We start from the raw sequence: 25,946 nt of genomic DNA on the forward strand, positions 1-25,946 counted from the left end.
AAAAAAAAAAAAAAAAAAAAAAAAAGTAATCAATTGGCCTGGGGAATGCTGTCTAAATCTAACCAGCCAAAAGTCTCCTGATATGGCATTTTAACATTTGCAGAGAAACAGAATCTCTAGTCTCTAAAATGCAATCCACAGATGATGTTTTGTTATAGATTAAAGAAATTGTTAACATTGGCAGGATATTTTCATGCCATAATATACTTTAGATAATCATAGCTAACATTCACTGGGCACCTTGTATGTATCCACCACAGCTCTTAAGTGCTTTGCTTCTATTGGTTCATTTAATCCTCACAATCACCTCCAAGAGTTCAGGGGCCAGGAAGGTTAAGAAATGTGTCCATAGTCACACAACCAGCAAATAGCAGAGCTGAGATTTGGACCCAGGCACAGTCTGGTTTCAAAGCCTATGCACTTAACCACTCTGCCAGTCACTACTCCAGGTATTCTGGAAGGCTTTATCATTTATGTGTTAATGATCCTCCCACCTCAGTCTCCTGAGTACCTGGGACTACAGGGGCCCACCACCATGCATGGCAACAATAATACATTGTAGATTTCAAAATAACTAAAAGAGTGGAATTTGAAATGTTTCTAACACAGAGAAATACTTGTTCTCAACAGTTGAGACTCTAATTTATTCTCATTTTCATATCATTCTACATTATTACAACAACTGTGCATAGATGGTATTCATTTTTGTCATACGAATAGAGAAATTCAGAAGATAGATGGAAAAGCAACTTCTTCATTTTGAATACTAAGTACAACAGGAGGCAGAAAACAGATGTACAATAAACAGATTTTGACACTCCAGCTTTCATAGGTGAAGCATATTGAATACAAAGTTGGTATACTTGACGCTATCTAAACAATAAAGTTCTTAAATTGTTTACAGAAGAAAATACTACAAAATCAAAATCACAAAAAGATATCTGCACTCTCATGTTCACTGCAGCATTGTTCACAATAGCCAAGATGTAGAATCAACCTAAGTGCTCATCAGTGGATGAATGCATAAAGAAAATGTGCTGTAAACACATAATGGGATATTATTCAGCCATAAAAAAGAATGAAATCCCATTATTTGCAGCAACATGTATGGAACCAGAAGACATTATGTTAAGTGAGATTAGCTACACACAGAAAGACAGGTATCCCATGTTCTCACTCATGTATGGTAACTAAAATAAATTGAACTCATGGAGGTAGAGTAAAATCATGACTACCAGAGTCTGGGAAAAGCAGTGAAGATTGGGGGATAAAGAAGGGGTGGTTAATGGGTACAAAAGTAATGGGTAAGAAGAAATATGATCTAGTGTTTGGTAGCACAATAAAGTCACTATAGTAGTCAATATATTTTTAAATCTTTTTACAGATAGGGTCTCACTATGCTGTCCATGTTAGAGTGTAGTGGCTATTCACAGGTGCAATTGTTGTGCATTACAGCCTTGAACTCCTGGGCTCAAGTGATCCTCCCACCTCAGCCTCCTGAGGAGCTGGGGCTACAGGTGCATGCCACCGTGCATGGCAACAATAATTTATGTGTATTTCAAAATAACTAAAAGAGTGGAATTGGAATGTTCCTAACAGAGAAATGATGAATGTTTGAGATGATGGACACCCCAATTACTCTGACTGTGTTACCCTACACATACTGTATGCTTGTATCAAAATGTCACACGTAACCCATAAATAAGTACTATTATGTGTCCATAATAGTTAAAATAAAATATTTTAAAACATACTTTTTTACCTGTTAAATGACTGGCAGTGCAGGTTTGTGAGATAATTCTTTGCACTATGATGTTACAATGGCTATGATGTCACAAAGTAATACGAATTTTTCAGTTCCATTATAATCTCTTCTTAAACTGATCTTATGGGACCACCATAGTATATATGGCCTGTCATTGACCAAAACGTCATTCTTCACCACATGACTGTATAAAGTTTTCCCACCTAAAAGTGATACTTGGTTTTATTTGAAGATAGACTAAATAGCCATGTTGGGATTAGAGTATTTTCAATCAAGATGTGTGTGTACATGTATGTGTTTTGGAGAAGGGGTGTTTATTATTTATCTATCTCATTCTATTACAATCTAAAATTCATATAAGGGATCACATTAACACATTAACACCATGTTATTTCAATCTAGTCTCTGAACTGGTTGAAGCCATAACATGATATAATTGCATGATGTAGACTAGATTCATTGTGACACTGCAGGCCTGTTTCCTCATCTGAAAAAGGAGACGTGCAGATAATCCTCAAGGTTCCTTCAGGCAGTCTATGTGACTCACTGCCAGGGCAGGCTTGGCCTTACTAAGGTCATAAAGATCAATCTAATCTCTCAACAGGGCTGTTTCCATGGAATATGAGATAGGAACAAGCTGGCAATATATTAATTACAGCTGCATCTCTAAAACGAACTCATTGCAAAACTTTACTTCTATCACTACCAAAATGAGTCAGTTTCCCAGTAAATGTGTTGACTGCAATATGCTATTAATGTGGAAACATATCCTGTTGCCTCATTTAGTATCTACAAAGATACCACTGTCAAAGCCATAAATTTATAGTGAATATTCCTTTTTCATATCCATGGATGTGACTTCATTTCCTGGCTTAATGGATAATTCCTTGGAAGGCCTATAGTGATTTTAAATAAGCAGAATTTTCACTTAGACCTGATGGGTGATTTCCTTTTCTAAGTGGCTAGTGGGGCGGGGATATGAGAAAACCTTTAATAAATAATCCAGAGAGTGTGGCACATAAAACGTACCTCTCTTCTTGCCAATACTGGGCCCTTGTCTGAATCAGAAGATTCAGTTCCTTTCTAACTGTACCAACTTGAAAAAAAGTAAGGTTTCCAGTTGGTGACAAGAAATCAAAGGAAATGAAATCTGAGATGCAAGGAATGCATCTGTAGGATAAACAAGTACTTTGTTACCTTTTACCTCAGGCTGGTAGAAATAGCAGCCTTTGAGCACAAGCTTGCTGAAGGAGCCAGCCCAGCCCCATTCTCAAGGTCCTAGGCTTCAAACAAAGGGCAGAGGACATTTTCACTTCTGTTATCTTTCCCTACAGCAAACATTGTATTTTTGTGCACGTTGCACAATGAAAGGCAAGGTGACCGCCAGTGCACCTGGCCAAGGAAAAGCATGCCAGGGCCAGGACGTGGATTCCTAAGTATTTACAATGGATCCATTCAACCTGACTGCAAATTGCTACAAAGCTGAGAGGCTCCCCAAATCTAAGTAATGTAAGCCTCACCATACATACAGAATTTACTAGCATCTGACTAGAAATACTCAATTTGCCAATACTTCAAACTCATTCCTCTTCCCCCTCAAGGTCCCCTGTCTTGTTATACCTTTTCTTATTCTATCCAGGACTCAGGAAAAGTAGCTGTTGTTTGGCCTCGGGAAGCTGGAGAGCAGAAGTATCAGAAACTACATATTTGGGAATGAGGTGATAAATGTGGTGGTGGGCATACTGGGCTAGGAATCAAACTCTTCCACCAGCTGAGGGACTTCATCCACTTAAACAGTAATAAAAGCAAAATCTCCAAAGCCTGACTATTCTGTTCCCCTCAAGGACCTGGTGAGGATTAAATGAGAGAATTCATGTGAACAAAGTTTTGTTAGGAGCAATGGTAACAATATTATTTATAAGCATAATAGGTACAAGTGGTAAGGAGAAGCTGTTTCATGATAGTGAAAGCAAACTATGGGTGGTTATGAAACCAGATTAGGAAAAGTCTGAGAGTTAAATAGAGAAATTAGGATTTGTTCAGTAGACAACAGAAGGATACTGACATTTTCAAGGATGGCATCATATGGTGAATGCTTTTCTCTAAAACCAGTAATGAGGGCAATAAGACCAATGAAAAGGACTGGAGTGTGGAGTGGAGGCTTGCTAGGAAGCCAGTGCAATGATGAGAAGGCCTGTAAACAATGTAAGGATGGCAATGGAAAGCAATCAAACAAAACATGTTTCTTTCCCTAAAAAAAGAGGCAGCACTTTACTAATTTTTTTTTCTAATTATAAATGTTCAAAGAAGAAAACTCAGAAAATAAAAATAGTACAGAGAAAATAAAAAGCCACCTGTTACCACCATTCATATCTTGACTGATTTCCCCCCAGTCTCATAGAAAATATTTCAAGGTTGGATGCCGTGGCTCACGCCTATACTCCCAGCATTTTGGGAGGCTGAGGTGGGTGGACAGCTTGAGCACAAGATCTTGAGAGCAGCTTAGGCAACATGGCTAGAGACCCTGTCTACACACACACACACACACACACACACACACACACACACACACAAACACCCCAAAAAAATTGCCAGGCGTGGTGGTCCATGCCTGTAGTCCCAGCTACTCAGGAGGCTAAAGTATCACTTGAGCCCAGTGGTCAAGGCTGCAATGAGCTGTGATTGTGCCACTGCACTCCAGCCTGGGTGACGAAGTTAGACCCCTTCTCAAAACAAAACAAAACAAAGCAAAACACATTTCACATTTCAAAGAGCTTGGAGACTGACTGGCCAACCAGGAGGCATTCAATAAATATGCAAGGATGGATTGAATTCAAAGCTTTGATACTGAGAATACAGAGTTGTTATTACAGAGACAGAAATGTAACCAAACCAGAGACACGGGCTTAGGGGAGTAGGAGGTTATCCACAAAAGGATGCAGCAGGCAGAAATGGAATAGGTTGGTCTCCTGATAAGGGGAGCAGTCCAGGGAAAGCAGAGCTTCTGTTTGGCCACCCCTTATCCTGACAACCAAATTTAAGAGGGCCAGAGGCTGCAGTGAGGATTGGTGGTGGCTTCCTGATGAGTCAGTACTCGGGGTGAGAGAAAACAAAGGCTCCAGCGGGCCCTGAATAGAGCCTAGTTTACTTTGCAGCAGGGACCATCACTGAACCTTACCTTTAACCCAAGTCACAATACACACACATATGTTTATATATCCCTATATATGAACACGTGTGTGTGCTTCACCAGAACTGAAAAAGTAACTGAGACTTGACTAAAGGGGAAAAATGATTAGGACCTGTAATCCCAGCACTTTGGGAGGTGGATTGCTTGAGATCAGGAGTTCGAGCGCAGCCTGGCCAACATGGTGAAGCCCTGTCTCTATAAAAAATTAGCCAGGCATGGTGGCAGGTGCCCTGTAATCCCAGCTACTCGGGAGGCTGAGGCATGAGAATCGCTTGAACCAGGGAGGCGGAGGTTGCAGTGAGCCGAGATCACGCCATTGCACTCCAGCCTTGGCGACAGAGTGAGACTCTGTCTCAAAAAAAAAAAAAAAAAACCCAAAAGATTAGGAAATAACTCATGTTTATGGCAAGTTGTTTTATAATTGGATTTTAAAAATCAAAATGAATCTAGATTGCTTGTGGCCATTAATATTCATTGTATGAAAGTTACTTGTGTCTACATTTTGATGATTGATTGGATTGATCACCTATCTGCACTTTGGAAGGTTTGGGTATGAGGAGGAAAAGATATTTATTTCTCCACATGTATTTTACATTTACAGCTAATTTGCCATAATTTTGGCAAAATAATTCAAACAGTATATCCCACTTTACATACGTGAACTTATTATGTGTGCATCCGGTAAATGTGTCCAACTATTAAATAAATACTCAAACTGCTTTAAACACCTAAATATTCACAGTGTTCTGCCCAGGAAGCCTTCTGTAGTTTCATCCTAGTCTGTGGTCAAAGACTTCAGATACAACCCAGTTAGCTCTACAGCTAGTTTCATTTTGTAAATCTCAGCCATTGTTAATAGAATTAGAATGGATCGAGAAACCCTACATAAGAAAACAGCTCTTAGCACTTGAAAAAAAAAAAAAAAAACATAAGAACACCGTGAATAATGTGATACTGAAAGTATCTTACTCCTTCAATACTGATAGCATTACAATTAGAACAACTTTTGAAGAAAGGCCACAAAAAAAGGTTTGTATTCTTTTGTCTGGCAATCACGCGCCTGGGAATTAATCCTATAAAGAAAGCTTCAAAGATAAAAGCTAAATGATAAGGATGTTCATTGTAGCACTATCTACCTAATAAAAATTAGAGGCCAGGTACGGTGGCTCACGCCTATAATCCGAGCACTTTGGGAGGTCGAGGCAGGTGGATCACCTGAGGTCAGGAGTTTGAGACCAGCCTGGCCAACCTGGTGAAACCCCGTCTCTACTAAAAATACAAAATTAGCTGAGCGTGGTGGCAGGCACCTGTAATCCCAGCTACTCAGGAGGCTGAGGCAGGAGAATCACTTGAACCAGGGAGGTGGAGGTGGAGGTTGCAGCAGGCAGAGATCGCACCACTGCACTCCAGCCTGCGTGACAGAGCGGGACTCCATCTCAAAAAAGAAAAAAAAAAAAAAAAACAGAGAAAAAAATTAGAGCAATGTGGATGTCTATCAGTGGAGTGCTCAGGCATTTGGGAAGAGGAGGGTATTTCTGGGGCACTGACTATGACAGAGAAAAAGCAATGGGACAGGATAGGAAATAGAATGGACAAGAGTGTGTTCAGTTAGTGATGGACATTAGCAGAGTACACACCTCGAGACTTTGGAATAATAGGGGAATGTCAAAGCTACAAAGGACATTTTTTAAAAAGGGACAGCTGTGCTAATAATTTACCAACATCCATTGAAAGGAGGCTATAATGACAGAATTAGAGAAAGGACTCAGAGACTAAGAGACTCAACTACAAAGGCCATTTTCTTATATACATAGGATTTCTGTGGCTAGAGACTTATTTCCTCCCTTGCTGAACTTCTTCCCTTCCAGCACCTCAGTAACTGTGGGGTCCCTGCTGCAGATGGAGATTTCTTTTCCTTCCTCAGCACTGTCTTCTTTCCCAAAACCTAGAGTTCCAGAAGCTGCTTACTACAGAGGTTCCAAATATCCCAAATCCCACACCTACTGCCTACTGAAGAGCTAATACGAGAAACTGAAGCTCTGTGGGTTTTAAATTAATTTCTAAAATATGAAAGAATACATACGTTACCTAGAAGGTGAAAAACTTACAAATTGGAAGCAGCTCCGGACACTTGGCTCAATGTTACTGCCCCCAAAGGATGCAACTTCACCCAACTGTCTTGGAATTTGGATAGAATCATGCAGCAGGAGGCCCAGCCTGCGCTGGTCACAAAATCCTGTTGAACTTGACACTTGCTTGAAAAGGTCTACAAAGGAAGAAGAAAATTGCAACAGTCAAAACACAGCACCCATGGATGCCAGCAGACACTGATGTCCAACTCAATTCCAGTAGCAATTCTCAAGAGTAGCCAATATTTCCACAGAGTGGGGTTACTTCTAATTTGTGCTAATCTGGATATTATTTTTATGAATCAAGTTAATGATCACTGTATATATATGAAGTGTGATAACTTTTACATAAACTATGTCACTGCAAGAAGCACAAGCTTACATGTACCCCTGACACTTAAATTTCTTCTAAGCCAGAACACAATCCTTGGGAATTATTATATATAGGATGTAACTACATCAAAAAATAAGTGTTTTAGCATTAAGAGACATATAACTGGCCCAAAACACCACCCTCTTCGGATACCAGAGATTCAAAAATGTACCACAATTGGAACTTCTTTATGGAGTCATAAGATCACTGAGCTTCTAGTCCATCATGTGTGTGTTCCCACAGGATACTGTGCATAATTTGTTGTTGTTGTTGTTGTTGTTGTGGTTTGCGACGGAGTTTTGCTGTGTCACCCAGGCTGGAGTGCAGTGGCGCAATCTCTGCTCACCGCAACCTCTGCCTCCTGGGTTCAACCCATTCTCCTGCCTCAGCCTCCTGAGTAGCTGGGATTATAGGCACATGCCATCACGCCCAGCTAATTTTTGTATTTTTAGTAGAGACGGGGTTTCACCATGTTGGCCGGGCTGGGGTTTCACCATGATGGCCAGGCTGGTCTTGAACTCCTGACCTCAAGCGATCCACCTACCTCGGCCTCCCTAAGTGCTGGGATTACAGGCGTGAGCTACTGCGCCTGGCTGCATATTTCTAATTAATAGCTCATATCATGTTATGCTGGCATTGATTTAATATGTGTCTATCTTTTTTGGCAGGAGAATTATATCCCCTTGAGGGAAGGAACCATATCTTGGTCAGTTGTGTGCCAGAAGTATCTAGAGTAGACTAGCAGTACCCGGTGGAAAGTAGGTGCCCAATATATGTAACAGAATGAATGAACATACCGAATGCTTGCAATGTTATGTTTTGTTCTCAGATATAAAAATTTAATCATACCTTATATTCACCTAGAAGTTGCCCCTTCAAAAAAAGTAAATCCAAGAAAGCTTTCTGTACCCATAAGCACACTTTAAACTCTAGGAAATTAAATGCTTTAACAGGATACCTAAGATGGCATTAAAAATTGAGATTGTACGAACAGCTTTTTATCTTCTCTCCGAAACACATACCTAGATGTTTATGTTCAAAGTTATGAGTTATTTTCAAACATCTCATTTTGAATTTAATATTTTTGTTTCACCAACCTAAAACCATGTTCCCTCTTAGTAGTTATTTGAAACACCAGCTCAAAGCTTCCTCAATTATTCAATTTAATATTATATTTACAATGTGCTGTTACTATACCATATATACGGTAGATTAAAACCTAATCTATAATAAGTAACTACAATGTTTAAAGGAGAAAAGCACACAGATATCCCATCTTATCCAAAATACATTTTAACATGGTTAATAAAAGCTGTTCAGTTATTTCTCTTTGGTTCTCAGGATGAGAAAACTCAAGCGGACACTACATAAAAGTGAGAGTCAAAATGGTTTGTGTATTTTGTGGCTTACTCCTGAAGGAGAAATGATCAGGAGGACACAGAGTGGCTTTTATCTCCTGCCTGTCCTGAAGCTCAGCACATCTCCTCACATGTGTGGCTAGGTCTTAGGGGAAGAGAGAAAAGACAAGCTAGGCTGGGTTTGTTTAATACTCCTACTGGAAAGATTGCTTATAAACATTCCAAGGGGAAAACCAAGTGCAGCCTTTCACAATAGGAATGGATGGTCACTTGGTCATCTGAACCACCACTCCTCTAGCATTTGCTTTTAATTTGGTTTTAAAATTTTTAAGCAGAAGAACCCAATGCACAATCAAAAGGAAATTCTGTAGGGTGGTACGTATCCACCCTTTAAGAAACAGCAAGCTATCTGTCTCCCAAATAATAAAATGTTAGTCACGTCACAGAATTGGATGTGTCAGTACAACTTGCAGTAAGATGATTATAAAATAAACAATGTTTCTTGAACATGAATGTCACATAGTATTCTTTAAATAAGAATCCAAAGACTAGACAAGTGCAGGGATTAAATCTTCACACTTATTTTTCCGACTTATAGAAAGAGGTTAGAAAATCAGACTTTATCCCCTAGGAACATGTGTTTTATTCAGACACAGTCAGTGTAATGTAAAATAATACTTGGACTGGAAAAGCTAATCCTCATTCTCTATTTAAATGCCTGCAATTTAATGTTTGACAAGGAATGGCACAAACCAAATTTTGTGACACTCTAAAAGCAGTTCTACATCTTACATGAGGAACCTGCTGTCAAATAAGAACAGTCTGTCATTTCCCATCTAGAACTAGGGTAATTAGCCAACATTAATAAAAGAATACAGCGTTAGTATACACGACTTACATCTGTACTTGTCTTCCAAATGTGCTTTACACAGGGAAATGATGCCAGTTTTAAAAGACAGGACACGGATCCTCCCTGTTCGTCCCCTATTATGAAGAATCAAACCAGAAAACAATTACTGACACTTTCCTAGAGGGTCAACACTTCTACTTAAGCATAAAGCCTTGAAAAGGAAAAATAAAAGAGTAAAGTGGTGTGAACTCTATTGACCGCTGTTTTATTAAGATTGTTTGAACTTTTCCAAATTCATTATCTCTTTGACTGATGACCTACAATACAATGGAAATTCAACCAACTTGACCACTGAATGTTTACCAAGTTTCAACTCCTAAAAACCCGTATTTGAACCGCAAAAGTTCTACATAAATTAAGAAAAAAAATTCTATTCACCTATAGAAAGCCACCTTGGTTTAAGTTGGTAAGCAGAAGAATTACTGCTCTTCACCAATCTACTTTGGTTATTAAAGCAAATTACCCACTTTGGTCATTGAAGCCGAAAAAATTACCGGCAACTAACTGCTCTGCCCTCTTAAATGCTTAGATCTTCATCAGACTGCCCCTTACTGAAAGAAAATTAATCACTTCAGGCCACATAACACATAATATAAAATATAAATGTTTATCTCTATGAGAAAATACGATACTCTCTTAAACAGCATTCAAATACATGCTCTAAAAAATAAATTTATAAATAACCTGTTGCTGTATCAATGTTTTAATATAGATTGCTTTTATTTCACTTTGCATATAGAAAACCAAAATAAAGCATTCCACATAACAAATTAATAAGCTAATTTTATCCATGGGAATAAAAGGAAAATAAGAATGAAAAGTTTTCCATTTTGTAGAAAATGTCTTTCAAGACATGGAATCAATGTAAATGCCCATCAATTACAAATTAGATAAAGAAAATATGGTACATATACATCATGGAATACTATGCAGCTATAAAAAGAATGAGATCATGTCTTTTGAACACGGATTAGCTGGAGGCTATTATCCTTAGCAAACTAATGCAGAAACAGAAGAGTAAATACTGCATGTTCTCACTTATAAGTGGAAGCTTAATGATGAGAACTCTCGAACACAAAGAAGGGAACAACAGACACTGGGGTCTTGAGGGTAGAGGGTGGAAGGAGGGAGAGGAGCAGAAAAGACAACTATTGGGTACTGCGGTTAACCCGTTTATGCTGGAGGTTGCAAATTATTTTTTGTGAAAATCAGACCTTGACAATGACCTTGAGCAGTAGAATATGAATAATTCCCACAAAAGCTTAGTGTTCCAGTAACGGAACACTAAGCATAAATGGGTTAATAACTGAGTGATGAAATAATCTGTACAACAAACCCCCATGACACGAGTTTACCTATGTAACAGACCTTCACATGTACCCCAAAACCTAAAATTAAAGTTAAAAAATGTCTTTCCATATTTTTTGGCTTCTTATTTTATTACGGAAAGCTACTGGCCCTTAGATATCGGTAAAAGAAAAGGAGAAAACGTTTTCGAATAATTTGCTCATTAGCACTTCAAAATCACAAATGATAGTCCCACTTGCGGTTATTTTCGGTGAACAATATGCTCAACTTTCAACTATTAAAATTTATTAAATCCCTCAGTCAAAAAGAAATCCTGGGCACTAATGGACTAACAAAATTCCTATCATTGGAAAATTTTCTTATCTTTTTTCCTCTTAAGAAAAGGTTGTTCAAAATTTAACAAATCCACTTTATACAGCAACTTCAAGGAGTTAAAATTGTCACCAAATAATTTTCAGGCAGGTAGAATGGAATTATATATTCAGAATGACTTCACATGTCATCTGCAAAGAAAACAGCGCCAAAATATATTTGAGGGGAAACCCGAATACAAACTCGTATCAAAACTAATGTAAATGTAGTTCACAATTGAAATCCGACATGTTCAAGGACTTGGTAGATAACTATGATGAATGTAATAGTCAGGTGGTCCTGCAACTTTAAAAAGCAATACCTTATCAAAATAGGAAAGAAAAAAAGCTATAAATTTTAGTTAAAAAGGTGGTAGAAGTCTACAACAAAGATAAAAGGCAAAATAGTTGTTATACAACTCTTTCTAGCAAACCTTCCCAAATTTCCAAATGGGAATATGTTCTTGATTGGTGAAATGAGGTATGTAATAATTTTGAGGTCTAAGAAGAATTTAGGCAACATTAAAATCAATTCCTTCTGCTCCCATCTTCAACTGTCTTCATTAAGCTCAAGAGAAAAAAAAATCAGAACTGGGGATATCTCCCATGTGCAATCCAAAAGAAACAAATAATTGTTCTCTAAGAGAGTGATGAATGGAGGCACCAAACTGAAACTTCGTAAAATCTTATTAAAAAACAAAACAAAACCAAAAATGTTCTCAGTTTGAGGAGCTAAGTTTGCTGTATTAAGGGCTTGTTTTCATTTTGTTTGGCCTATCAATTCATAATCTTCTGCAAGTCTCCTAAGTATCAGCTAAGACAATTCTGATCTGGAGACAGGTGTGCCAGTATCTCCAGGAGCACAGCCATGGCCGCCAGTGAGAGGGAGCCACCCCTGAAGTGCATGGAAGAATTCCAAAATCCATGGGCGAGAAAGGGAAAGAACCAAGGGCTATAGGTTGACTTATTCCACTATCTGAAGAATGAGTATCTCAGGGTTTTGTTTGTTTTCTAATCTGAGAGCAATCTACGTTCTGGCTCTTAACTCCTAGTTTATTAAAATATTTTTCAAGTCATAAATGCAAAAATGATTTATCACAGGAACAGCATTAGGTCCACAGCTTCTGAGGCCCTGCTGTAATGCTAATTACACTGTCACCATTCTGTAAGCTAAGCCTCCTGTGACAGAGCCCGGGAAACAAAAACTAGCCATACGTACGTATCATAAACATTCAGCAGCCAGTTCAGACACATATCCACGCAGAGAGGGACGTTGACCAAATTGTTGTGCTCTTGCTCCAGGCGGTCATAAATAGTGGTCAAACAATTAATAATCTGCAGGATATCCATGGGCTGGTCATTTTGCTTGAGGTTGTGCTGGTCCAAGGCATCACATGCAGCTGACAGGCTCAAGAGATCCACTGCAAAAACAAATAAAATCACAAATGATTCAAAGAGTATAACCTTCCTTTCGGTGGCCTTTTTCCTTTGTGAATCCTAGCTAGGACTCTCTCATACCCTTTAATAAACACCAAACTTGAACCATACTCTCTCTGAAAGGTGTTTTATTTTTATCCCTCGACTCTAAGTTGATGAGTTTGATCAGTATGCAGGATCTGAAGTTGTTCTTAAATCTCACTGGCATTGGGTGCAGGTACGGGCAAAGATATAATTCCCATGCTTGGATTACTGGGGAATATCTGAGAGTTAAGGGGGCCTATCCTGTTCTACATAAACAGAGTCAATTTTCACCTGAATAAGAAAAAAAAATGTTTTAGCAGAAATGTTTAAAGAGATCCGATAATACTTTCTTGTATTAGTATTAGAGAAAATCTGTTAGATTAATCTGTATGGCTAAGGTTGTGTAAACTCTATTTCTAGCTATGCATTTATAATCATTAAGCGCTTTTCTCCTTGAAATATCAGTCACCTCAGCATCTCTCTGCTACCCTAATATTAGGTGAAAAAAATACTCTCCACTAAAATTTTCTATAGGCAAACTAAAGTAATTGTATAATCTATCCAGTTTTCAGACCTGAGGCTTGCTTATTTCTCCTTTCACCTTCAAATTGTATTTTATAATATGCTTTCCAAGTCCTCTAAGAACTTTATAAGACTGAGGGAGGAAAATTCCCTTGATCTGAGGAGGTATTTAATCTTATGCCAGGGACAAAAATTTAACAAAAGTGAAACTTCAACCTTGTCCAACATCAGCAAATCACAAGCTTTATTCCCAAGTGTCATGAAAAGATTCATTTCTCTAAAGCCCATTTCTGAGTGTAGCCACAAACACGAAAGCAACAACAACATTGGCTTTTAACCACCTTATACACTAAGCTCGCTGGTTGAAATTCTCAGTCCTTTGCAGACTAGGAATCAATGCTAATTAAGTAAATCTCCATGCATCTAGGGGGAAGGGGGCAATTCAATTATAAATGTAGTTCACATAAATACAGGTAAATCCCACTCAGTAAACAGCTTTCCCAGTAATAAAGAAATGCAAACTTAAGGCTTTAGTGTATTTTACAAGTTATTCATGGCCAGTTCTAATTAAATATTAAGAAAGAAACAAAATGGTGGTTAATACCTATGTAGGTTTGTGCAAAATACTTTTGCACCTATATCGCACACATTTTCTCTTTTAAAAAAAGGAAAACAGAAAATCCTGGAGTTTCCCCAGAAGCATGAAGCAGACATGGTGGTGGAAGCAGGAGCCTGCACCCCCCCCTTGGAAGGGAAGGCCCCTCTGTTTTGCTCTGAAATACTCTAAAGATAGAGAAATGACCCTTTTCATGGAAGCTGAGACTTTGTTTAAAGTGGGAGGAAGGAAGATAACTTGGGAGACTGACCTGAGGAGTCAAGTGAGAAAAATAATAAAGAATTTAAAAAATCAATACAAGGAGGCAGGAGGACAGGAGGACGGGAGGAGGGAATGGCTCAAAGCGGACTGCATGGGAGGCTGGAGAGAGGTTCAGAGACAAAAGACTCAAACTTTTATTCTCTCTTCTGTGTGCCTGTTTTCCTCAGAGGGCGCATACTCAAGTGCACGTAGTAGGAACACTTAGAAACACATCATACCAGCTCCATTACTGGAAGAGAGGAATGGATTTCTTCCAAACACCAATATTCCCAACATGTTTCCTTCTATACTGAAGGAAGCTATGGGTGGTTTGAAGTTTTTCGATTATTTTCTTTTTTGTTACTCTGCTTTAGTCATCATAAATATTTTGCCTCTGATCCAGGCATTTAAGAAGTAACTAGTGAGAATTTTTAGAATTCGCTTTTGTATTAAGAGTCTTATTTATCCGTGTGATGGAAACGAACAAAGAGAAAAACTGCATGAATTTCATTTTATTGGGCCTGCTCTTATCTCTGTACAGGTGAATGGGTAACACATAGAACAGCAAATGTTGAGTATAAATAGCTCCAGAGGGGAGCAAAGCAATTGCTCTGAAATTACAAGAGCAGAAGATGACACAGTTAGGAGAGAAATACTGTGCAGTGTGCTCTGCTAAAACTGGATGTGGTTAAATACAAGAACAATCCATCATAGAAGACTGAAGAGCACATTTCCCTAAACAAACATGTCAAATAGAATTCAACTTTCATGGAACTATTTTGAAAAGAATTCTATTTAGGTATACACAATCCATGCTATGGCTCTGAAAAGGAAGTGAGAATATCAATAGGGACAATTTAATTGCCATGCATATGCTTTTCCAAATGAACAGCTTAGAGAACACACCTAGACTTTTTGATGAAACATTAAATGTAATGATTAGCTGTTTTTAGGACCCTCAATAAGCAACCAGCAGATACAGTTGTGTGAAACCACTTTTTTCCTTAAGCTAGGAATTTCCATTAAATATTATATATGTGTGTGTGTGTGTATTCACTAGCAGATATACCTTCAAAGCTTTATAAAAACCCAAGTATTCTAATACATCCTCACTTTCTAAATTATGTTTACAGTGGAGGATGCTATAGGCTTTGAAGCCATTGAAGAATAGGGACCATGTGGTGGTACCCTACGCATGAGGGCTATGGGGGTGAGAGAGGGTGGGAACAGGATAAAAATTGCTGACTCTCCAGGATCCTCTTTGCTGTGCAGAAAAAGCAGACAGTGGTGGTTGGGGGGCGGCGAGCAGACAGGACTTCAGCACAGGGATCCCACTAATGGTTCCTGAGGCTCTGGTTGTGCCTGATCATCTTCTCAACCTTCTAGCTTCAAAAGCTAATTCTTTTCCTTTCTATGTATGCCACAGTAGCTAACTCTTGCTATTCCTTTCTATGTAAGACAGATTTTTTTTTTGTCTTTTACAGAGTGATAGACTCTTAGAGTCAGAAGGTTGCTTTAAAATCATTTTGCAGTTGAGACAACTGAGACCAGAGATATGGAGACTCGCTTTGGGTGTTACGGCAGGTTATCTATGTTTTCTGATTTCTCATGGAGGTACATATTGTAAGAGGGAAAAGTGGGTGGCAGAAGGTGTCCTTACTGACTTTACAGAAAAGGAAAACCATTCTGCATTCCATGCTAATGACAACAGTAGGATAAAACAGAAGCACCAAAAAGTTGGTTAGTGGGAAAAAAAAAATGTCTCATGGTGCCTGTATTCATCCTGTAGGTCAACCTGGATATTCTATGTTGATGTATAAATAATTCTGTGATCTGATTAGCACAGAAACAGAAAGAGATGAGTAATGGTGGAAGAACTGCTGCACGTTTGCTGAGTTTTCTTGCCCAGGCATGCCATTCTATAGGCAACTTGCACTTACGGCTGAAGGACCTCCCAAGCAAATCTTTGCACTTCAAGAAAGTCAATGCACTTTGATGTAGTTGTCTGTGCAGTAAGGGTTAATTCTAGAGAGGCTGGAGTTGGTGCGAGAGGCCTTGCTAAAATATCTACACAGTGCAGAGCCCTGGTCAAAGCACTTTCTTTTCAAAATGACTTACTGTGTTGAAGTGTAGCCACAGGTTGCAGGTTATCACCAATGTTTATTGCTAACAATAACACTGACCATTTTTACCTGGGCACAGTGAGACCAATGGAAGCCCATGAGTTTGAGGCTGGTTACACAGGAACAGTACGCCTAGGTTACGGGCAGGACATAAGAAAGCCTGGCTGAAACTCCAATTTGTGCTCCCTGGTTTCCAAGGTGTTTTGTGCTCACATCAGTAGCTCTTGTTCCAAGAGAGAAAATGCATCTTGGTGTGGCTCTTGTAGACAGAGGGCAATTATAGCTTGTACCTGTCCTCTCTGGACCCTGTGCTGTGAGGCAGCCTGTGGCTGTGACACTTATTCTGGTTTTAATGTTGTGGGTATATTGCATCCTTTTTCTGCAAAGAACTCTAGATTCGTAAGCACTGTCATTTGGGTCCTGTGAGTCCTCTGTAGCAATTGAACCCTGTCTAACTGCCACTGTCAGGGCAGTGAGTGCCAGAAGCAAGATTGTTTAAAACACCTCCAACTCATTCTTAGCTCAAAGTATGACTAAGGCATTATTTAGAAAGAAAAAAAAAGATGATTCTGATAAAAGGGATGAAAAAGAATCTTTGAAGTTGCTCTACAAGCTACCCTTGGTTGGAAGTAACACAGGCTTTGAAATTGGTTACTGATGATACAACTTTCTAGGGGAATCTGGAAGTGACAGAACTTGAACCTAAGGAGGTAACAAAATGGATTAGGAGGCAATTGCAAACTGATGGCAAGACTGCTAAAAAAAAATCCAATTCCTTGGTTGGGTTAGCAAAAGCTAATGTAAGTTCAGAATTTCTTTCCATTGGGCTTCACCCTCTCTGGCCTGCAGGTGGAGTCCCAACCATAAAACCAAAGCAACTATCAGTTTTGATAAATGGGCTACACCTGTGAGACCAATTACAATTAAAAAGATAATTCAAATTGGGCACTTACAGGTATTCCCTATGTCACTACAGTTTTCTTTTTTGATGCCAGACCTAGTAGTCCCTGAACTGGGGCTACAATTAAGAGTTTCAAAGACTAGTAATATTCCAAAATAAGATACTGTGGCTATTAGTTGGTACTTAAGCACAAGAATTCTGCAAGGATCAATGGAATGGATTGCTCCTTCCCTGTCCCTTGCCTAATTGAAGCTGTCACACAAATGTTTTGTCACCTAGTGGACAGGCTAGCACCATTTCTTTATATGGGGTTATAAACCCCATCATAAGCTGAAAATATCTTAAGTCACAAATGCATTTAATACACCTAACCAACTGAAACTTACAGCTTAGCCTAGCCTACCTTCAATGTGCTCCCAACACTTACATCAGCCTACAGTTGGGCAAAATTATTTAGCAACACAGTACACAGTAAAGTGTCAGTTGTTTAGCCTCATGATCTTGTGGCTGACTGGGAGCTGAGGTTCGGTGCTGCTGCCCAGCAAGGGGAGAGAGTATCATACCGCATATTACTAGCCTGGGAAAAGATCAAAATTCAAATCTAGAAGTACAGTTTCTATTGAATACATATCACTTTGCATCACTGTGAAATAAAAAAATTGTTAAGTTGAAACTTCACAAGTTGGGGACTGTCTGCATTGTGTGTCTGTGTGTAGCTGGGGAAGAGGTTTGGCTTAAAATTAATGATAAAAGGAAAAAGGTGAGATTGTTGCAAGGGGAAGGAAACCACCAAAGATAGTTTTTTCTTTCTTTTTTGTTTGTTTGAGACGGAGTCTTGCTCTGTCACCCCGGCTGGAGTGCAGTGGCGCAATCTCGGCTCACTGCAAGCTCTGCCTCCCGGGTTCATGCCATTCTCCTGCCTCAGACTCCCAAGCAGCTGGGACTACAGGCGCCCGCCACCACGCCCAGCTAATTTTTTGTATTTTTAGTAGAGACAGCGTTTAGCCAGGATGGCTAAACCATGTTAGCCAGGATGGTCTCGATCTCCTGACCTCGGGATCTGCCCGCCTCGGCCTCCCAAAATGCTGGGATTACAGGTGTGAGCTACCAAGCCCAGCTGATACTTTTTTCTTTTTCTTTTTCTTTTTTTAAGGGAAAACCTAACATAATGTTGCTGCCTAGGAAGAGGTTTAAAATAAGAGAATAATATGCTCCCTTAGTTTAGACTCAGATGCCTCTTGGGGTGGAGGACTCTGTTAAAACCTCCTCCTCCTTGAAAGAGCCAAGATGTGAGTGGGAGAGTCAGCCAACCTACCCAACACACTGGATGATGAGATGGGAGTTCTAACTGCAACTACAACATCATGGAGCAATATTAATGTGGCTTTTGGTTAGTATTCGTTAATGTCTTTTGGTTCTTCTTTCACAGGACATATCTGTTATTAATCATCTGTGTCAGGAAATACCCTGAGGGAATATTTACCCAGTCAAATCTGAATAACAATGATTTATAACGATCTCAATGAACACTGTGTGGCCATTAATTGTGATGATGGAAGTTTAAGAAAGGTATTGGGTATGTGGTAGAAGGTTTACATGCTGTATGTTTCATCTGTCATAACATTATGTGTTTAAAAAAAAAAAAAGCTATTTGCCCCATTACTCTGTGTGGAAAGCTATTAGTGGGTGGAGGGACAATTGGGACAACTTGAATCAGTGACAGATATTTAAGTTGAATTTGGTGGGCCTACTTTCCTGAGACTGAAAAGCTAGAAATTTGATATGGATGGCTACAGAAATTTCTGTGACATACCCAAACCAAAGTCCTTTTAGGAGTGACTACTATTCATATGATTTTAGCTTAGTCACATTTTTGTGTCTCATGTGTATTTCCCATTAAAGATGTTATTTCTGAATGGCAACATGTCTGGTAGACCAAAGGGCATGAATCCACTTGAAATAAAAGAAACGAGGGAATTAGGAGCTGGGCTAGAGATACGTGGCCAGGTAGAATTTGCTTTGAATGAGAAATGATAAACTGATGAAAAAGACTTCCTAGTGCAAGAAGGGCACTTCAAGGGCATCCAATTCCAGGAGGAAGGATAGGGATGGCAAGTTGCCAAGGTTGATAGCTGGAGAAGGGAACCAATAATTACTGGAAAACAGAACCTACTACGTATTCTTTAACCTCTTTAGCATCAAGACTGAGAGACAACCATTCTTTCCCTAGTGGGTAACAGTTAAACAAGTTTACAGTATTTTCCCTGGGAGATAGACGGGTCATGTTATGAGACCTCTCTTGGGCACCAGTATCTGTCAAACTATATAAACTGAGAAAATTAGTTTGGCCATGTCCTCAAGATGTCTTAAACTCAGAACTAACAGAGACATGGCCTCTAACCTATGTGAAAAATAATACATGGTATATGGAAAAAGTAGATTTTGTAGGAGAGGGGCAAAATAATTACACTGGCCTCTCGAGACCCCCTTGCTGTGGAGGCAGCCTGTGGCCGTGGATCCATATCCTGACAGTAATGCTGTTGTAATGTAGCCTTTTCTGGCAATAGAGCATGGATTTGTAAGCCATGATACTGTGGGTCCTGAGAGTCTTCTTTAGCAACTGAAGCCTGTCTAATGTGACCCCTGGTGCACTATGAGAAGGTGAGGTGCATTTACAGAGAAGGTGGTGCATTTTTCACCTGGTTTGTCATGGTGAGGGTGAGCCCAGAAACTGTGACTATTCACACAACTCCAGCCTGTACCAAATCTCTATAATGTGTGCTTTAGTTGCTGAATAGAGGCAAATTGTTCTCTATTTCTTATTGTTTGCAGAGTATTTGTCACACTTATCAACTGCAGTATATTTAGCCCTGTGGTTTGGGCTCTTTCCAACCCACCACACATTAATAAACTAAATACACTTGGTTTGTTAAGTGCATTTTTATTTCTGCTCTTACAAGTTGGCTATCTTTTTAATTTTAGAAGCCACACACCTATGGAATGTCATCAGAACTACAAAGGAAGAAAGAAAATGCCTAAATTACCTTCTTCATAACTTTCAATGGGGTATCAGCTATATGAAACAGTTTATAAATCCTTCTTACCAAGATTTTGTCTTTGTTCCTGCTTTTCTATCAAGTTTAATTTTCATTCACAATGTGTTGAGAGGCAGTAAGGAGTCATGCAACATTTAACTGATTACAAACTGGGGACATTATAGGCCAACGTTGATGCTCTCCACTTAAATAGTGAATTCTCTATAGTGGATACAATTGGGTTATTTGGCTTTCTGCAATATGGAAACATTGATAGGGAAGTGAAAAAAAATAAGAGCAAGTGCTTCATAGAGGTGGAAGTGCATATTTCCAAGGCATCTGTAACTCAGACTCTTCATTGGCATCAGGAAATCACTGAGATAACATCATTATTTTCCTAAAGTTCGAGTTGGTGGAGCGGCCTTTGGTAGGGAAAGCTAGCCAGGGCAAGTTTTATTTTGCCTGTGCCACAGACTATAGCTCTTTATCATGGCTTTGCAGGCTTAGAAATGACAAAAGCCTGGGAGCTAAATCTGAGCAGAATATAAAATTAAGAGAAATTCTTAAATCATATATTGAAGCAAGTAATGTGACCACACATATTTTCGAATAAAAGGATTGGGTGAGACTTTCATTCTATAGTCTTATCAGGTATGATGGCACCCCTCCTAGCATTAATGAGACTTACATACTTAATTTTAGAAATACACTTAATGTTGGCATACTTGAATTTTTTCACATATTAGAAAAGCCAAGCTCGAAAGGAAATGCAGGAGAATTTCAAATTGATTTAAAGTGAAAATTTACAAGAAACGATTCTACATTCAGAGCTTACCTTTATTACAAGGTTATCACCTCAAATGGACAAGAAATTTTGTATATTATTAAATTCCCCATTTTCCCAATGTTTATTGGAAAATATAGAGTTGAAATGACAGACAATAAAATATGTGAATGGAATTATTTTTTGAATGGGAAACAATTGATAGTGCTAAATCCAGGGTGAAAATGGACCATTATAGAAAGGAACCAGTCGTTATAAGGTTTTCCATCTGTGGTCTATTTTTGTTTTTTTTTTTTTTTTTTTTTTTTTTTTTTTTCATAGTATAAACTGGAACAACTGGTTATCTTTTTGAACTTTTGTAGGTCTCACAGGAATGATCTATAAGCCACTTCATAATAGTCCCGAGTGGGGCCTAAGTTACTCCTTTAGTTAAAGGGAAACAGTAGCTCTGGGATGGGGCAGGCAGGGCAGGGCAGGGGCAGGGGCAGGGAGAAGAGAAAGAGGCAAGACAACTTTCTCTATTCAGCCCCTGACTCAATCCCATCCCAAACGACTTTTCCCAGCTGTGATGCATTAACAGGTCCTAAGGAAATCCTCGACCTGGAAAGCCCTTTAAACGCCAGTTAAACTTGGCAGCTATATAGCTGAAAAATGCTAACTTCAGGCTACAAGGAAATGGAAGCTTTGGTTTACTTTCATTCATGCATTCATTTCATGAAAACATATTGAACCCTGCTGTGTGCCAGGTTTTGTGCTAAGCATCGGGGATACCAAGATGAAGGGAAAAGGCCTAGTCTCTCTTTCCAAATAATTCCACTTCTAAGGCATTTCTTCTCTATCTCCGTGTAAGAACCATATGCCAGGTGACTCCTTGACTATCTTATTGCTAGCCTCTGCAGATCCTCTGGTCGAACCCCTTTATTTCTGAAGACCTGGCAGCCAGGGTTCATGGTCCTTCTCTTTTGCCCAGTTTTCGCTACAATTCTGCATGATTTCAACATTGGCACAGGGGACTCATGCATCACTCTAGCCTCTCAGTTCCTTAACCTGCTATTTCACCTCCATGGAAATTCACATCCACTCTACGTCTGCCACCTACTCAAATAGCCATACCCTAGATCTGATCACCTGAAACTGTTCCACCTTCGAAATAATGTTCATCTATGATTCTCTCTAACCACAACTTCTTGACCTTCAGTTCCTTTACTATTTCTTCCCCTCCCTCCCTGAAGAGTTAGCCTTTTCATCCCTCTACCTCCTCATTACCAGTTTCCATGTGCATTCACAGCTTCTCCTACCCAACAGGGACTTGTCAGTATCATTTTAATCACTCTTTTGCCCAAATCCTCACTTCTCTTGCCCAGCTGTTCTCTGCCTACCCCAGGACAAAGCATCTGGCTCCTAACTGCTAAGTGTGCCTGGGGAATACCACACCCCTGCAGACTGGTGCTACCGTGAAACACTCAGCCGCCTCTGGGTTCACAGACCTGGTTTTCAACTGCCGTCTCCCTTATTCTCCACAAAGATAAGCCCAATTTCATCATCTCCTGCTGTTAACTGCATTGCAGGAAAATCGAAATACAAAAAAACGGAAGCTTTTATAGTAAGACATCCCTCACCTTGCTGCTACCTGGTTTCTTAGTTACGTGGACCTGCCCATATCCTTCCCTCGACCCCACCCATTACAGCGGAAGAGAGGTATCTCTTCCCTCCCTTGGGCTCGGGATTACCTGCCCATATTTTCTGAGAACTCACGTTATTTATCATCTCCTTTTGGGCCAATAATTGTAATCTCACCCTGTCTTCTCATACTGATATAAATACATTCCCAGGAATACTATATTTTTGGCCTGCATTTGATTGAAAAAAATCCACTTAAGTTGACCCAAGCAGTTCAAACCCATGTTGTTCAAGGATCAACTGTACATATATATATACACACATACACACATATATACACACATGCACATATTTATATACACATATTGTGCCACATAATGACATCTCAGTCAACAATGGACTGCCTATATGACAGCGAGCCCATGAGATTATACTATATTTTTACTGTATCTTTTCTATGTTTAATTATGTTTAGATATACAATACTTACTATTGTGTTACAACTGCCTACAGTATTCAGAACAGTCACATGCTGTACAGGTGTATAGCCTAGGAGCTATAGGCTATCCCATACAGCCTAGGTGTGTACTAGGCTATACCATCTAGGTTTGTGTAGTGCACTCTTATATTGACACAACAACAAAATTGCCTAACAACACATTTCTTAGAACGTATCCCCATTGTTAAGCAACACTTGACTGTACATACATTTCCATTAACTCTTCAGCCCCCTGCAACTAGCTACCACCCCACTCTTCTCCCCTTTATAAGTAAATTTCTCCAAGATTCATTCATACCATCTCTAATTCCCCACTTTTGGTTCACTTTTGAACTCACCACACCACTTCCACTGTGCCTCTAAAATCTCACCAAGGTTACTAGGGACGTTCCTGTTGCTAAATCCAATGGGCACTTTCCACAACTTTATCCTGACATCCCAGCAACATCTGCCCCTGGTGACGGGTTATTTCTTTCTTCCCATGGAGTATGTGGCATCATAACCTCTTGGAATTTTCCTTCTTTCCTGCTGGCCACTCCTTTGCAGTCCCTTCTGTAGGTTGCTTATCCTGTGTCCTAAATAACTTCCCTTCTCACTCTACACTTTCCTGGAGCTATCCAATCCTCTCCACGGTTACAAGCAGCACCGACAGGCTCATGATCCCTAAATATTGTTTGTATATTTCTCCTGAGCACCACAGCTCCGTGTCTAACCTTACCAGACAAGTCCCCATTCACCTGATACTCCAAGCCAAGCACCTAAGTGTCTTCCTTGACTCCCTTTCACCCACCACATCAAGCTTGTCCAACCTGTGGCCTGTGGGCCACATGCGGCCCAGGACGGCTTTGAATGAGACCCAAATGAATTAGTAAACTTTCCTAAAACATTAGGAGATTTTTTTTTTTTGCGATTTTTTTTTTAGCTCATCAGCTATCAGTGTTAGTGTATTTTATGCGTGGCCCAAGACAATTCTTCTTCTTCCAGTGTGGCCCGGAGAAGCCAAAAGATTGGACACCCCTGTACCACATAAAATGAATCACTGAGGCCTGCCAAATCCACTTCCTGAATATTTCTAAATTCTGTCCACTTATCTCCATTACTACTCTGCTAATTCAAGTCACAACATTGCTGGTTTAGATTACTGCAACAGGTTTCTCTCCTGTCACTCCCACAGCACACCAATCCATACTCTGTTCCACAGCAAGAATCATCTTTCTAAGTGACAATCTGATTATATCACTCCCAGGCCAAATCTCCTGACCTCTAAATTCCTTAACTTGGGTTTTAAAAACCTTGCACAATCTGCTTCCTGCTTCTCTCTCCAGCCTATTATTTCACAATAGATCTTCCCCCTGGAATTCTGTACTTTAGCCATACTGACATATTTTCAGTTCCTGAATGTGTCATGCTTTCTCTGGGCCCTTCGGTACATGCTCTTCTTTCTGACTAGAATACTCTTCCTAGAGGGAGAGCTGCTTACTCTTCTAGACTTACCTAGCTTAGACATCACCTCTTCAAACAAACATTCTCTGAATCTCATTCCACACAGTTAGCTGTTCACATAGTACTCCATTATCCCACTGTTGCACAACTAAATATATGACATTGAAATAAATGGTCTTGGAAATAGAGACAAAATCACTTTTTTTTTTTAACCAACTGTAGACATTCTTAATACATTATACATATATTTGCTTAAGTCTACAAATTTTATGAACATCCTGGTTATCCCTTGTTAGACTGTAAGTGCCATCAGAGTAGAAACTGTGCCTGTTGGGCCGGGCACAGTGGCTCATGCCTGTAATCCCAGCACTTTGGGATTGGCTGAGGCAGGTGAATCACGTGAGGTCAGGAGTTTGAGACCAGCCTGACCAACATGGTGAAACTTCGTCTCTACTAAAAAATACAAAAATTAGCCAGGCATGGTGGTGCATGCCTGTAATCCCAGCTACTTGGGAGGCTGAGGCAGGAGAATCGCTTGAACCCAGGAGGTGGAGGTTGCAGTGAGCCCACATTGTGCCACTCCACTGCACTCCAGCCTGGGCAATAGAGCAAGACTCCGTCTCAAAAAAAAAAAAAAAGAAACTGTGCCTGTTTCATGGGCATGTCATCAATGCATACAGACCCTCGGACAACAGTAGAGTTGTACATAAACTATCTGATGACATGATAGAGCTGTGTAACACTTCAGGATTTTTCCACAGATGTATGATAAAAAAGGAGGAAAGCAATTCTGTCATTGTTCCTCTACCACATCATTCATCTGCACGTTGGCATGCAAGCTAATAAACCACACACATCTATGAACTTTGGTTTGGATCAGATAGTCACAGTCTTCTAATACTAAGTACATTTTGTAAAAAGAAAAAAAAAACAAAGGTAGAACAAGGAGAGATAGTGCAAGTTTCACAAAGGTAATTATGGATGCCAATGCCAGTAGTTGGAAAATAAAAATTATCAATATCCTAATTCAACATCAGTAGCTGAGGAATGGTGACAGGAATGATTCTAAAAATAAAACAAAACATTCTAGGCAAACTCCAGGCCAAGGATGCATTAAAGAATGAATTCTATGTTGTAACAGGAATTGTGACAGCTATTTCTCCCCTAAGTAAAAATGTACCCAACCTACTTTTTATTCTAAGCAAAGACAGTATCAAGCTCTTCAAGTACTGGCCAATACTTACAGCAAAGGGCCTTCTGCAGTCTTCGGAGTTTCATGGCAGTCCTATAAGCTGAGAACCTGACATTATTCAGGTCAG

General features: G+C 39.5%; 1 protein-coding gene across 1 annotated transcript in view; it reads right to left on the minus strand.

The window, feature by feature from the left end:
• Nucleotides 1-25,946, minus strand: part of DMD (dystrophin) — a 153,022-nt gene that overhangs the window by 83,871 nt on the left and 43,205 nt on the right. Inside the window, exons 3-6 of the mRNA XM_017887669.1 lie at nucleotides 25,872-25,946; nucleotides 12,603-12,804; nucleotides 9,714-9,799; nucleotides 7,064-7,221 (exon numbers count right to left, since the gene is read on the minus strand). Coding sequence (XP_017743158.1) covers nucleotides 7,064-7,221; nucleotides 9,714-9,799; nucleotides 12,603-12,804; nucleotides 25,872-25,946 — 521 coding nt within the window. The remainder of the gene's footprint in view (nucleotides 1-7,063; nucleotides 7,222-9,713; nucleotides 9,800-12,602; nucleotides 12,805-25,871) is intronic.

Source organism: Rhinopithecus bieti, unplaced genomic scaffold, assembly GCF_001698545.2.
Source record: "Rhinopithecus bieti isolate Rb0 unplaced genomic scaffold, ASM169854v2 scaffold_17701, whole genome shotgun sequence".
NCBI lineage: Eukaryota > Metazoa > Chordata > Mammalia > Primates > Cercopithecidae > Rhinopithecus > Rhinopithecus bieti.